At 41.0% G+C, this 16,074-nt stretch overlaps 1 protein-coding gene across 1 annotated transcript in view; it reads left to right on the top strand.

The window, feature by feature from the left end:
• Window positions 1-10,051, top strand: part of cdc14ab (cell division cycle 14Ab) — a 113,441-nt gene extending 103,390 nt beyond the window's left edge. The window contains exon 16 of the mRNA XM_073063391.1: window positions 8,043-10,051. Within this exon, the coding sequence (XP_072919492.1) occupies window positions 8,043-8,072 (30 nt within the window). The 3' untranslated portion in view covers window positions 8,073-10,051. The remainder of the gene's footprint in view (window positions 1-8,042) is intronic.
• The last annotated feature ends 6,023 nt before the right edge of the window (window positions 10,052-16,074 follow it).

Genomic DNA, 16,074 nt, shown 5'->3' with positions numbered 1-16,074 from the left:
TTATCGTACAATTTCATTGGACCTCTGTGAACTACTCATCAATTTTATTGGTCTACTGTTACGAGGCAAAATGTTTTTGGCGGCATGAAAAAAAACCATGCATTAGCCGCACCGTAGTAAAGGCCGCAGTGTTCAAAGCTGTTCAAAGCGTGGGAAAAAAGTAGCGGCTTATAATCCGGAATCTACGGTAGTTAATTACTGGACATCCTTGTGGATGTTGTGTTTACGTTTGAGTCACATTTTTCCCTTCCTTTTCCCATTTTATTCTGTTCAACTTCACAGTAAATGTATGTGCTGTGATCTCCTTAAGGTATAATGACAATTACTTGACACGAGTTTATTTTTTATCATCATTTTTCAGCAGCAGATTTTTTTTGCTGCAAACAAAATTCTACTTAATAAATTATCATATTGCATTTGATAATTTGGTAAACTTTGTGAGGCACATTGCCGTGCATGTATCTAGGAGTTAAAGATTTGGTGATTGGAAATGCATAACAGTATCTCTCCACATTTAGACCCTTGATCAGTCCTGATCTGCCCTAAAGTTTTTGTGTGTTGTAATTATGCATCACCATATATACGATTGTAAATATCTTGCATTATTACAACTTTATTTGCATGCCTTTTTTATGCTGGTTCATAGCAAGTCCCACACTGAAATCAGAAACAGCGATAGCACTTAATGTAAAATCAAAATGGCAAAACATTTGATATTATTAAAAAATCTGACATCGAACCACATCAGGTGATTGTTCTTGTCCATGGCTTGATCAAAGATGGTTTTGGGGAATATTTAAAGAGAAAATTTGTAGTGAAGTTTAGGGAATTCCAGTGCTTAGGACTTTGACAGCTGAAAGCAGAGTCTTCATTGTTTGGTCTGAAAATGTTGTCTAGAATGAGACAAATCTTGTGGTTACAGCTCTTTTATTAGATGTTCATCATGGTACAGGTGGTCAAGCAGTGTCAGCTTGAACAGCAAGTAAGGCAAGTGTGGGGGGTGGAAGTAACAAAGGAACATGTCCTTGTGCTGTCCCTTTTGTACTGCAGACTGTTCTAGTTGGTTAGAATAGGAAATCTTCTGATAACAGCCTGTGAAAAGATATTGTCTGAGTTTCACTTCAGTTTTGCAAAGAAACTATAAAAATATAGAGTCAAATATATTAAATATACTAAAGTTTACAGGCGACTAGATGATTATACAAACATAAAATAAGATTTGGTAATATTAGCATATCAGCATAAAGCTAAAACTACAAAAAAAAATTGGGTAGGACCATCCAGGCCATACTCTTTTCTCACTGCTGTCATCAGGAAGAAGATACAGGAGCCTCAGGATCCACAGCACCAAGTTCAGGAACAGTTATTACCCCTCAACCATCAGACCCTTGAACCAGAGGGGATAGCTTAAGTAAACTTAGTTCGTCCCATCATTGAACTATACCCACAACCTATCGACTCACTTTCAAGGACTCTTCATCTCATGGTCTTGGTGTTTATTATTTACTTATTTATTATTTTTTCTTTTGCATTCACACGGTTTGTCTTTTTGTACATTAGTCATTTGTCCATCCTATTGGTTGCAATATTTCATTGATTCTATTGTGTTTCTTGAATTTGCTGTGTGTACCTGCAAGAAATTAATCTCAGGGTTGTATATGGTACCATATGTACTTTGATAAAAAAAATTAATTTGGAAAAAATAAGAATGAACAAAGGATCTAGCAGGGCAGTTTCCTCTGGAAAATTGGAGGAAATATAATCAGACTGTGTCTGAGTATGAGAGTGGTTGTGCAGGAAGGTTTCCAGAGGAAATGGTGTTGATGCTCTGGAAAATGTGTATATAAATCTGATATTTCAGAATGGGGCTATCGCCCAGAGGGAGGTGGGCAGCTTGTCTCGGAAAATTCAGTTTCCAACAATCAGTATCACTTGGTCTCCACCCTATCACAGACATTCCTTTTCTCCTGCTGAAACGATATTGGCCTGAAACATTAAATCAGCCCAAAATATTAACTGTTTATTTATTTCCATAGATGCTGCCTGACCTGCTGTGCTCCACCAGCATTTTGTGTGTGTTGTTACTACTATCTTAGGAGCTACTAAGCAAGAAAGGAATAACTCTGGTTAGGCCACATCTGAAATATTATGTACGATTCTGGTCGCCCCACAATTGAAAGGATGTTGAGGCTTTGGAGAGGCTGCGGAAGAGGTTTACCAGGATGTTGCCTGGTTTAAAGGGCTTAGATTACCTATGCAAATAGGTATTGTAGTCACATACCACGTGTCCACCTGATACTCTTCATTTACTAATCAGAAATACAATTAAGATCAAAATTCCCAGTTTTTGCACATGGTAATTGCAAACTTATTGGATAATATAATTTCTCACGTTGGATTTGTTACATTCTGAAGGAAGTTTTCACTAAGACAGAATTCAGTCAGGTCATGTTTAATTTATTTGTGCAAGTATATGAAATGTCTTTTTCATTGAACACCCCACTTTCTGGTGTTATCTATCATTTGGGTAGATACTAAGACTTTTGCTGACATTTGTTTTCATACTTGCTGTTGGAAGTTTTCTTATTACTAGAATGTATTTAGATACTACCTTACCAATTATAACATTACAGATTTGCCTTTCTTGAAAGCTGGCCTGTTATGATGCAAACTGGAAAATAAGAGATGATTTGCCCCTCACAAAGCCATGCTGGCTCTCCCCAGTTAGGCCATGGATTTCCAAATGCTCATATATCCTATCCCTAGGAAATTTCTCCAGCCATTTCCCTACAACTGATGTGAGACTCACAGGTCTATAGTTTCTGGAATTTTCCCGTTCCCTTCTTAGAGCTGCAACATTAGCTACTCACCAGTCCTCCAGGATCTCATTTCTCACCTCCCTTAATAATCTGAGGTAAATCCCATCAGGTCTGGGGACTTATCCACCTGAATACTCATTAGGAGACCCAACACTTCCTCCTCTGTGACCTCGAAACACTAACGTTTTTGTACACTTAGCACTGATCTCCTGGTATTCCATGTCCTTTTCCATGGTAAAACTGAAGTAAAATACTCATTAAAATTCACTCACATTCTCAGCATCCAAGCAAATGTTCCCCTCTTTATCCTTGAGGGGTCCTACCCTCTCCCTAGTTATTCTCTTGCTCTTGATGTATGTATAGAATTCCTTAGGATTCACCTTAATTCTATTTGCTAAGGACTTTCATGGCCATTGCTGGCTTTTCTATTTCACTTATTGAGTTCTTTTCTGGCTTTTTAATCCTTGTGCTCCATTTGATCCTAACTTCTGAAGCTTTACATACTTTTCCTTTCTCTTCTTGACTAAATTCATCACCTCTCTGGATATCCAAGGTTCTCTTATCTTTCCATCTCTGTCCGTCCTCTTAACAGGAACATACCTTTCCTGTAGTCTGTGCAATTGACCTTTAAGCACCCTCTACGTCTGATGTGGACTTGCCAGAAAAAGGTGCTCCCTATTAACTTTTCTTAGTTCCTGCTTAATACCCTCATAATTTGCCCTACTCCAATTTAAGACTGTCCTGCAGGGACCATACCTATCCTTATCTAGAGCTATCCTGAAAGTTAAGGAGTCCTGGTCACTGGTCCTTAACTGCTCCCCCACTAAAAGGTCAGTCACCTGGCCAGGCTCATTACCCAACACCAGGACTAGTACAGTCCCTCCTCTCATTGGATCATCTACAAATTGATTTAATAAGCCCTCTGAATACACTTAACAAATTCTGCTCCATCTAAACTCCTTGCATTAAGAAGGTCCCAGTTTATATTAGGAAAGTTGAAATCCCCTATGTCATCGATCTATTATTTTTTACACAATTCCTTAAACTGTTCACATATCTCTTCATCATTGTCCTGGTGGCTCTTGGGGGTCTGCAGTACAATCTCATCAGTTTCATGCATCCTTCCTGTTCTTGAGTTCTACCCAAATGGACTCTGTGTCTGAACTCTCCACTTTTTTAAAACTTTGAAAATCTGATACATCAATCATCCATTCCTGCCCTCTCTCTCAACCAAGTCTCAACACAACATCATAGTTCCATGTACTGATCCATGCTCTAACTTCATCACCTTTACCCATAATACTCCTAGCATTTAAAATGCACATACTTCAAACTATCCTCCCATTATACCCAGTATTTCTGCTTTGCCTTTCAATACTTTCCCTGACAGCTACCTTCTTGTCTGATCCTTCACCTACTGACCTGATGCTCCAGTTCCCAGCCCCCTGAAAAGCTAGTTTAACCCCTCCTGAGTAGTATTGGCAAACCTCCCTGCCAGGATATTGGTTCCCCTTCAGTTCAGGTGCAGCCCATCCCTCTTGTACAGGTCATTCGTACCCCAGAAATGATTCTAATGATCCAAGGACTTGAAACCCTGCCCCCCCCCCCCCCCTCCACACTGCACCAAATCCTCAACCACTGAATCATATGTGTTATCATTCCATTTCTACCTGCACTAGCCCATGGCATTGGGAGTAATACAGAGTTTACTACCTTGGAGGTCCTTCTCATCAGCCTGTTTCCTAACTATATACTCACTACCTAGGACTTTTTCCCCTTTTCTGCCAATGTCATTGGTGCAAATATGCACCATGACTTCTGGCTGTTCATCCTCCTCCTTGAGAATATTCTGCAGCTGCTCCAATACATCCTGGACCCTAACACTTGGGAGGCAATATGCCATCCTAGTGTCCCTTTTGTAACCACAGAATCTTGTGTCTGTACCTCTAACTTTGAGTCCCTTATCACTACTGCACTGCCTGACTTAACCCTTCCCGGCTGAGTCTCAGAGCCGGTCATAGTGGCACTAGCCTGTCTGACGCTGCTGTGCCCTGATGGGTTACATCCCCCACCCCCACCCTCCAACAGTATACAAAGAGATATTCTTGTTGCTGAGGGGAATGGCCACAGGGGAGTCCTGCACTGACTGCTTAATCCCCTTACTTCCGATGGTTACCCCTCTTTCTAAAGCCTGTACTCTGGGTGTGACCACATCATCAAAAGTCTCATCTATAATTTCTATAGTCTCCCGGATGATTAGAAGTATATCCAACTCCTGCTCCAACAACTTGACCCAGTCATTCTGGAGCTGAAGTTGGGTGCACTTCCAACAGATGTAGTCATCTGTTGGAAGTATTGTTGTCGAAAGTATTACTATCAGAATTGAGATGGAGTCGGAGGAACTGCACAAATAGAATATAGATGTTCTGGGAAGCAGAGTGGGAGTTGGCACAGTCAGAATTTCTGTGGGCTTTTATTGTTTATCTCCTGAAATGTCAGTATAGTCAAGAAAGGAAATAAGTCAGATGGACCAAGTGAGTTTGAGAGCAAGCTAAAAATTAGCAGAAAATGTGAGGTCTGGAAAGAGGTGAGGAATGGGGCTCAGCAAGACTGAAACAAGAATTGTTCTACACAATGACATGAGTACAACCTTGGACCCTCATGACTTTCCATAACTAACTGTTGATTTGGAGAATGAGTGGATTCAAGGCGAGAATGATTTTGCACTATTTATGGAGGGTGGTTTTGGAAAGTGAGTCTGTTCAAGGATAAAATCAATGCCCTTGGGCCATCCTGGTGTAGGATAGAGATGAAGAGGGATTGTGCATCCACGGTGAAAGTCATTTGTGACTAGGAACTGGAAACAAAGTGGTAGAGAGCATCAGGTATAAGTGAGAGGAGACTGAATAAAGAAAACAGTAGTAAGGAACAAGTCCTGTGAGGGGAGTTGGGAATAACAAAGGATCTAGCAGGGCAGTTTCCTCTGGAAAATTGGAGGAAATATAATCAGACGGTGTCTGAGTATGAGAGTGGTTGTGCAGGAAGGTTTCCAGAGGAAATGGTGTTGATGCTCTGGAAAATGTGTATATAAATCTGATATTTCAGAATGGGGCTATCGCCCAGAGGGAGGTGGGCAGCTTGTCTCAGAAAATTCAGTTTCCAACAATCAGTATCACTTGGTCTCCACCCTATCACAGACATTCCTTTTCTCCTGCTGAAACGATATTGGCCTGAAACATTAAATCAGCCCAAAATATTAACTGTTTATTTATTTCCATAGATGCTGCCTGACCTGCTGCATTCCTCCAGCATTTTGTATGTGTTGCTTTGGACTTCCAGAATATGCAGACTTTCTCGTGTTTAAAATGACCTGTTTTTCTGTCTACAATGCATCTAGAGCATTTTCCAATTGGATTTCAAAGTCCCTATATCTAAAGTATTTTGCTTTCCAGTGTAAATTGTGCTCTTTGCAGAAAACAAAGCAGATTTCTTTTTAAATTTAGTGTGCTGTTACTTGCAAGAAAGTAATAAGCTTATTGGAAACCAGTTAAGATGGAGAGGAAAGATTCATTGGAGGATTTGAATTATAAGGAGAGGCTAGATTGGCTGGAGCTTTATCCTTGGAGGCTGAAGGGTGACCTTGTGGTAAATAAAATCATGAAGAACATATGAGTTGAATGGTTATAATTATTTTCCTAGAATAAGGGTATCTAAAAAGAGAGTATAGATTTAAGGTGAGATGATGTAAGACCTGAAGAACATGTTATTCACACAGTAGTGGATATGCGGAAAGAGAAGTGGTAGAGGAGGGAACAATTACAGCATTTTTAAAAAAATTGGACACTTGCATGGATAGAAAAGTTTTAAAAGGATATCAGCCTAAAGGAGGCAAATTGGGTAAGTTTAGTTAGGCAGCCTGGACAACATGAACAATTAGGGCTAAAGGGCCGATTTCTGTGCTGTAGGATTCTAGATGTTTGATTGATGTTTTGGAGGGTGTATTACATTAATTGAGGAACAGCACAACTCAAAGAGCTACCCAGCTTTGGACCAGCTTTCAGTACTCGATCCAGACTCTGCAAGTCACAGTTCTTCAAATACACTCAATATACCCTTTAAATGCAATAAGTGTGAATATTTTTCTTCATCGCACCACCCCCTTAACCCATCTACCAAGGACTAAATAAAAACCCAAGAAGCCTAGATCTAGACCCCTCTACTTGTTTTTTTTAAAAAAACTCCTACCCATTTACTCTTCCTGGGTCTGTCAAAACATTTTGTATCTAAATTAAAAATGCCCTGGACCACCTGTAAACGATCCAAATCACTGAACTCTTTCCTCATAGCCCGCTTCAAAACAGTCACATTTTTTTCTGTAACTTGTTGACCAGAACCACTGCACTTAAAATATTGTTTCAATAACATCACCTACAGCATAATGTCTTTGCTCAAAGAAAACTGACTCTTTGATTGGACTGCTTCTTTGCTGAATTCAACGTGGACTGTATTAAACCATTCTAGTTACCTACTCAAAAATTTAATTAAGTTTAGTCAGTGGGACTTTCATTATATACATGAGTCTTTGTAAATGAAGGTTTATTACTAAGATTTAGAATTGATTCTAATAACTGGGTAACAACATTAAAATTGTTGGTCTGTATTAGTTTGGTAATTCCCTCTTCTAAAATAACATAAAGGCAGCTAAATTAATTAGCTTTTAATGGACTGTCTTAACCCACTCTTAATCTTCTTTCCTTTTTATTGTAAAAATATTGACTCCTTTCTAAGATGTGATTAAATAATTGATACTAGTTTTCTATCATTTCTCAACCACCTAATAGCTAATCAACTCCTGTGAGGCTGGATGTTGAGTTTTAATGTCTTATATCATGAACTTTGTCCGGCACCTATTGTAGATCTCCAGTAGAGAATATTGAAGGAGCAAGGAACTTTCTCCAAGCCTTTCTCCTACTTCTCATCCCAATAATTCTATTTAAAGCACTGAAGCTAATTTGCAGCACCACTACCATTCAACCTGGCTGAGAGTAAGCAGCTTAAGAATGGGGGGGGGGGGGGGGTCAATATTTTGAACTTTGACTTAGTTTTTTTGTTTGTATAATGGATTGGTGTTGTTGGGGTACTATTAAGTGTGTTTAAATGTTTTTGTAACATTCAAAAGAAATGTTAATGTTCTTAGCTGAGGTTTTATCTTTTCTCTTGCAGTCACTTCAGTCTGAATATGTTCAGTATTAAAGCATCACTACTCCGCTGAAAATGGAAAATACTGTGATTGGAAAAAGCAATGAAACCGAAGTGAAGACTAACCTCTTTGGGCTAGAAACTAGGGAACCTTTATTTAAATAATTTGTAAAGGTCTAGTAATTGCTGCATTGAAATAGCAATACTTTGGAAATAACTTTTCATGATTACATCATGTATTGAGAGCTGATAAATCAGTATTGCTGAACTATAAGTTTCTAGTTAATGACCAGTTCTCCATTTTGCTGTGCTGTCATAAACAGCAGTTTGACTAACACCTGCTGACAAGTGAAACCTGGCAGCTGATTTAGCTGAAATAAGGCAAGACTTTAGGTTCTTGTAAAACACACTGCAAGATCCTAAATAAAAAGTTAAGCCTGGGAATATAATAACCCTCCAGTGCTTATGTTTATACCAATGAACCATTTACAAGGTACATTATAGCAAAGAACATGTAGAAGTTGATTCTGCACCTCTTCTACAGCCTTAAACAGCATCCCATAGCAGTAGTGATGGAGAGACTTGGTTTTGCAGTTCTTAAAACATGAAAACCATTGAGTTCCAGTATTTGCTATCTCCTGCACTTCCCTGTATTCACATTGCACATTATCCCCAGTTCTAACCAAACTGCTTAAGGGAGCACTTTTATGTCAGTGTACTTCTCCACCTTGCGATGGTAGAAGTAATGTGTGTCCATTGTCCAGATGACTGCAGCCATCAGGCTGTATCGTTAAAACATAACAATCCAGAGGTATTCAAATGGCAAGGAAGATGGGGTTTACGATACACAAAATACTCTGCAGATGCTGGGGTCAAAGCAACACGCTGGAGGAACTCAGCAGGTCGGGTAGCATCTGTGGACACGTTTCGGGCCAAAACCCTTTGTCAGTCCTGACGAAGTGTCTCAGCCCGAAACATTGACTGTTCATTTCCATGGATGCTGCCCGACCTGCTGCGTTTCTCCAGTGTGTTGTGCGTGGGGTTTAGGATAGATCTGAACAAACAAATTAGATGGACAAAAATTATATTGAGAGTTTAATCCATTATTTTGAGAAATGCACCAGAAATAAAACACAAACCATTGAACTGATTTCTATTAGGTTTGATTTAACAACTTACTTTTTAAAGAAGCAAGCTGATAATACAACTCTGACTTGCTTTGAATTGTGCACTTATAAAAATCACAAGTGTGTAAATATACAGTTACAAATTTTTCATGTAAGGAAGGTTAACTGAGATTTATATTTTTGTTCCAAGATCTGTTTTATAAATTTACTTTTTCATATTGATAGTGTATGTATAAATATGTATATACAGTATATGGTATCTTAAATAAAAGTAACATTTGCCCTGTACTTTCCAGATGTTCTAATGTAGTGGCATTTGTGTTTTAGTAAACATACCATTCAGGTAATGTTAATATAATTCAAAATTAATTTCTGTCTGTCCGTTTTGGACTAAGTTTCAAAATGTTAAAGCTTTTTGGACAGCTTAAGTTATGCCCACATATGGGGGAAAATTGATTTAGCTTATACAAATAACTTAAGTGGTAAGACAATTTGGACAGACACAAAAATCAGTTTGTTTTTTTAAGATGGGGGCAGGGTAAAACTTTTGATTTCTGAATAACATTTAAAAATTATCTTGTAAATCAACTGGAGCAAATCCTTGTCTTTAGTGTTATTAATACAATAGAGCTATACTAATATAATTGCAGTAAAATCATTGATTTGTTATAGTATACTAGCTCAAATTATAATGTTTGCTGTTTAAACTGATGGTTGTATATTTCAACAAAATGTGGGCTGCAGAAATGTATTGTCAAAATTCTACCTCTTGAAAAGAGATTTGAAATTTAGAGCTTGGAGCTCTTGTATTTTCCATGCTCTGAAGTTTTAAAGTTTTTATGCTAATTTCTTAACCATAGGCCAGTATTTTTAAATACTCAATTAAAGTTCCATTTCAAATATTAAGATACTGTCTGTTTGATTTCACTGCTTTAATTCACACTATGCTTTTGGCATAGTGCTTATAACAAAGTGCTTATAAAATGTATTCATTTCCCCCCCAGAAGTTTTTATTGTTATACAGTGTTGAATCAGTGAACTTAATTTGGCTTTTTTGACACTGATCAATAAAAAAAAAGACTGTGTCAAAATGAAAACAGATCTCTACAAAGTGATCTAAATTAATTACAAATACAAGGCATGATTGATAACTGTGTGGCCTAAGGTAGAAGGAGTCCCATCCTACATTTACGCACTTCGTCCAGTGGTCTTGGACCTCCAGGAAGTGTCCACAGATGGGTGACTGGTAAGTTTGTGGCCTAAGGTAGAAGGAAATGAGTTATTAATTCAAACTTTCTATGTAATCACTCAAAGAGTTGAACTGCATGTACATACAACAAGAGCTGTATATCTCATCTCCTTCTACCTCAGGCCATGAACTTATCAATCACCTCTCGTATACAACAAAATAATTGATTGCATAAGTATTCACCCCCTTGAATATGACACACCAAATCATCACTGGTGCAGCCAATTGGTTTTAGAAGTCACAACTAGTTAAATGGAGATCACCTGTGTGCAGTCTGTGTTTCAAATGATTGTAGTAAAAATACACTTGTACCTGGAAGTGCCAAATGCTGTTGAGTCAGTATCCTAGCAAAAACTACAGGAGAAGTCAGGAGATGGATACAAGAAAATTTCCAAGTGACTAAATATCCCTTGAAGTACAGTTAAGTCAAATCATCAAGAAGTAGAAAGAATATGGCACAGCTGTAAATATGCCTAGAGCAGGTCATCCTCAAAAACAGTGACCGTGCAAGAGGGGCACTAGTGAGGGAGGTCACCAAGAAACACTGATGTCCCTTGGGCAGTTGGCAATGAAAGAAGGAATTACAAGCTTCAGTGGCCGAGATGGGAGGACTGTGGCTGCAACTGTTGCCCAGGTGCTTCACCAGTCACAGCTTTATGGGAGAATGGCAAAGAGTAAACCACTGTTGAAAAAAAATCTCAGCTACAGTTTGCCAGAAGGCCTGTGGGAGACTTGGAAGTCAGTGGTCTGATGAAACCAAATTTGGGCTTTTTGGCCATCAGACTAAATGCCATGTTTGGTGCAAGACAAACCCCACATATCATCAAAAACACTCCATCCCCACTGTGAAGCATGGTGGTGGCTGCATCATGCTACGTGGATGCTTCACTGTAGCAGGCCCTGGAAAGCTTGTGAAGGTAGAGGGTAAAATGCAGGTGCCAATGATCTTGGACACCTTCAAAGTGCCGATTGCGCAATCTCCGACTCCATCCTTGACCAACAATACCTCAAAGCCAGGACTTTACCTACTGCTGCTGGAACTCCTGCCTCCCCTTTCCCCCATCACCTGTCTGCAATCTTGTGTCTCTCAGGTCCTCAGAGACTCCATCTTCCTCTCACCCCAACGCTCCCCTTTCCTCTGACACTACCAACCACCTTTCCCCCTCTGATCTCAGCTCTCATTTATGTTGTGTCTTCACCATCCTCTGCCTTCCCGTGAGGCAGAATGTTCTGTCCTCAGTAAAGAGTACAGGAAGGCCTCAAAGCTCTCCGTTTCTTTCTGGACACCAGACCTAACCAGTTCCCCTCCACCACCAAGCTCCTCCGTCTGGTGGAACTTGTCATTATTCCCAATAATTTCTCCTTCATCTCCTCCCACTTCCTTCAGACAAAGGTGTATACATGGGCACTCGTATGGGTTGCAGCTATGCCTGCCTTTTTGTCAGCTACATGAAACAGTCTATGTTCCAAGTCTACACTGGTATCACACCCCAACTTTTCCTATGGTACATTGACAACTGCATTGGAAATAATTCCTGCACCCATGCAGAACTTGTCAACTTCATCAACTTTGCCTCCAACTTCCACCCTGCCCTCAAATTCACCTGGTCCATTTCCAACACCTCCCTCTCCTTTCTTGATTTCTCTGAAGACAGCTTATCTACTGGTGTCTATTTTAGACCCACTGATTCACAGTTACCTGGACTATACCTTTTACAACCCTGTTTCTTGTAAATATGCCTCCAGCTTCTCTCTGTCTCTGCCGCATCTGGTCTCAGGATAAGGCTTTTCATTCCAGAACTAATGAGATATCCTCCTTCAAAGAAAGCAGCTTCCCCTACTCCACCATCAACATAGCCCTCAACCACATCTCTTCCATTTGGCACATATTTCCCCTCACCCCATTCTCCCACCACCCCACCAGGGATAGGGTTCCTTTTGTCCTTACCTAGCACCCCACCAGCCTCCACATCCAGTGCATAATTCTCCATAACTTCTGCCACCTACAATGAGATCTCACCAGCAAACACATCTTTCCCTTCTCTCACTTTCTGCTTTCCACAGGGATGGCTCGCTATGCAACTCCCTTGACCATTCATCCCTTCCCACTGATCTCACTCCTGGCACTTCCCTTGCAAACAGAACAAGTGCTACACCTGCCCCTACACTGCTTCCATTCTGAACTCCAACCAGTTCTTCCTGCGAGTCTGTTGGGATCATCTACTGTGCTCTCAGTGTGGCCTCCTGTATTTCAGTGAGACCTGACACAGATTGGGAGACCGCTTTTGATGAGCACCTACACTCTGTTCACCAGAAAAAGCAGGATCTCCCAGTAGCCACCCATTTTAATTCCACTTCCCATTCCAACATGTCAGTCCACAGCCTCCTCTACAAGGCCACACTTATATTGGAGGAGCAACACCTTATATTCTATCTGAGTAGTCTCCAAGCTGATGGCATGAACATCAATTCCTTGTACCTCTGATAATGCCCCATCTTCTTCACCATTCCCATCTCTCACCTTACCTGACTATTATCTCCCTCTGGTGCTCCTCACCATTTTCTTTCTCCCATGGCCCTCTGTTCTCTACCATCAGATTCCCCTTCTCCACCAATCATATATCTCACCAATCAACTTCTCAGCTCTTTTCTTCACCCCTCCCAATTTCACCTATCACCTTGTGTTTCTTCCTCCCCTCTCTCACCTTCTTAATCTGACTCCTCAATATTTTTCTTTCCTCTACTGCTGGTGAAGGGCATTTTGTGTGTGTTTACAGAGCTTGAGCAGCCTTGTAAAGAAGAATGGGGGGGGGGGGGGCGGGGGAAATGGCAGTGTCCAGATGTGTAAAGATGATAGAGACCTATCCACACAGACTCAAGGCTGTAATTGCTGCCAAAGATGCATCTGGTCACCTCACTACAAGAAGGACATGGATACTATACAGAGAGTGCAGAGGAGATTTTCAAGGATGTTGCCTGGATTGGAGAGCATGCCTTGAGGATAGGTTGAGGTAACTTGGCCTTTTCTCCTTGGAGCGACAGAGGATGAAAGGTGACCTGACAGAAATATACAAGATGATAAGAGGCATTGATTGTGTGCAATTGTTAGAAGCTTTTTCCCCAGGGCTGAAATGGCTAACACGAGAAGGCATAGTTTAAGGTCCTAAAACCTTAAGTTTTAAGGTACTTAATTTGGAAGTAGGTACAAGAAAGATGTCAGAGGTAAGTTTTTTTGTTTTTACACACGCAGGGAGTGGTGTGTGTATGGAATGCACTGCCCATGACAGTGGTAGAGGTGGATACAATAGGGTCTTTTAACAGACTCTTAGATAGGTACATGGAGCTCAGAAAAAAATAGAGGGCTGTGTGGTAGGGTAATTCTAGGCAGTTTCTAGAGTAGGTCACATGGTCAGCACAACATTGTGGGCTGAAGGGCCTGTAATGTGCTGTAAATGTCTATGATGATTTTACTAAATACAGATTTGAAGGGAGTGAATACCAATACAATCACAGTGAAACCTGAAAACTTCCGGCGGGGTGGGGGGTGAATACTTTTTATAGGCACTGTAGCTGAGCTGCTGGAGGCCAATATACTATTGGAGTATATTGGAGGTTAATAGAATATTACCATATAATGTCATATACTGAATCTCTCTTAACTGTTTGAGAACCAGAGAGGCCACTGTCTGACTGTATTTTCAGAGAGATAAACAAAGAAGGTCAATGAGGTTACTGTTGGTTCATCTCTGTGAATGTCAGTAAGGTCTTTAAAAAGATCCCACATGTGACCCAAGGGATTAGGCAATTTGGAAAATCAGATCAGAAATCAGCTTGGTGACAAGGTGGTGGTGGTCATGGTTAGGGGTTGCTTTGTGACTCTGAGGATTAGTGCTGGCACTGAATTAGAATATGGTCGAAGCTGTTGTGACGAGATCTGAAGGATTATTCTAAAGTGGACTGTTCCTTTAAAAAAAGAGTGAACAGCTTGTGTGCTATTTCAGTAAAAGAGAGAAAGTCTGTGAGTTGCCTTGGAAACTGAAAGGCAGAGCTATATGATAGACAGCTCGTGTTCAGGCACTTGTGAGATATATACAAGGTCAGCTGGTTTTTTAAATCAGACACACACGACACGTCAGAGACAAGGAGGACACTGGTGAGCTTTGTGTGCCCACGACAAGGGTGGGGTTGTTGCTCACAGTGTGGTCAAAGGAGTGACCGGTGGGGAGCTATCGGTGTGTTTAACCCTCGCCTGGGTTGATAGCTTGCTGTGGAAAACCGGCATTCCTCTTTTTGTGGTCACAGGTTGGTGACTAAGTTTCAGGAGCAGGAGGACGATGTGGAGGATCGGCACTGGGAAGACAAAACAAATCTCTCTCTTTCTCCAACTTAACCCAAAGCAAATTCCAGAACTGAACTGACTACTTACCATACCACCGTAAGACTGTATCACCTAATCACCTGAGCTGGGAAAAGCTTGGAAACTTTATTTACTCACTTATATATGCATATACTCTATTTCCCTTATCTTGTTTTATATCACTTTATCACGTAGTTACTAATAGAGTTTATAACGGAATACTCAGACGCCAGGGGTGTCCATTTAGACTGGTTCTTTTTAACTCGTTACGGGGTATGTAACACTGTCTGTATGTAATCTTTGCCGAGAGAATGATGATATATATTAAGTTGGGCAGAACAATGGCAGACTGAATTTAATCCTTAAAAAAAGGTGAGGTGTCGCACTTTGGGAGGATGTAACTCCAGCACATACACAATGAATGACAGGATCCCAGGAAGTAATGAGAAAGAGAGGGAGCTTGGTAAACATGTCCCCAGATCTGTGCAAATAGTAACAGAAAGGCAAGGTGGTGTAGAAGCAAATAGAATGAAAACATTCGGAGTAAGAAGGCTGCGGAGCGGAACGGCTAAGGATTTCCGGACCCAAGGCATTTTACTACTCAGGGTAAAAGGGAGGCGAGACTGCGCAGGCGCATGGTGGCAGCCAGTAGAGCGGGAAAATTTTTAAAAGAAGACCGCCATATCCAGCGGGCAGTGTTCGGAGTGGGTAGCAGAGTGAGAGGGAACAGGGTGATAGGGCTTTGGCTCAATGGCTGAGGCGGTAACAAGGCAAGGTAGGTCTACCTGTGTTAATTGCGGAAAGGAAGTAGTATGTGTGTGAGGCCAGTTTTCTGTGCTTGGTGACAGATGTGGGAGGTCCTGGAGTTCCCCAGCCTCCCGGATGTCCATATCTGCACCCGGTGTGTCGAGCTGCAGCTCCTAAAGGACCGCGCGAGGGAACTGGAGATGCAGCTCGATGACCTTCATCTGGTCAGGGAGAGCAAGGAGGTGATAGAAAGGAGTTATAGGCAGGTGGTCATTCCAGGGCCATGGGAGACAGACAAATGGGTAACAGTCAGGAGAGGGAAGGGAAAGAGTCAGGTACTAGAGAGTACCCCTTGACAATAAGTACTCCTGTTTGAGTACTGTTGGGGGGGGGGGGGGGAACAACCTACCTGGGGGAAGCAACAGTGACCATGCCTCTGGCACAGAGTCTGGCCCTGTGGCTCAGAAGGGTAGGGAAAGGAAGAGGAAGACAGCAGTGATAGGGGACTCCATAGTTATAGGGTCAGACAGGTGATTCTGTGGACACAGGAAAAAAACTCAGATAGCAGTTTGCCTC

Source organism: Hemitrygon akajei, chromosome 12, assembly GCF_048418815.1.
Source record: "Hemitrygon akajei chromosome 12, sHemAka1.3, whole genome shotgun sequence".
Classification (NCBI taxonomy): Eukaryota; Metazoa; Chordata; class Chondrichthyes; order Myliobatiformes; family Dasyatidae; genus Hemitrygon; species Hemitrygon akajei.
Note: the sequence above shows the minus strand (reverse complement) of the source record. Positions and strands in the feature narration are given on the sequence as shown.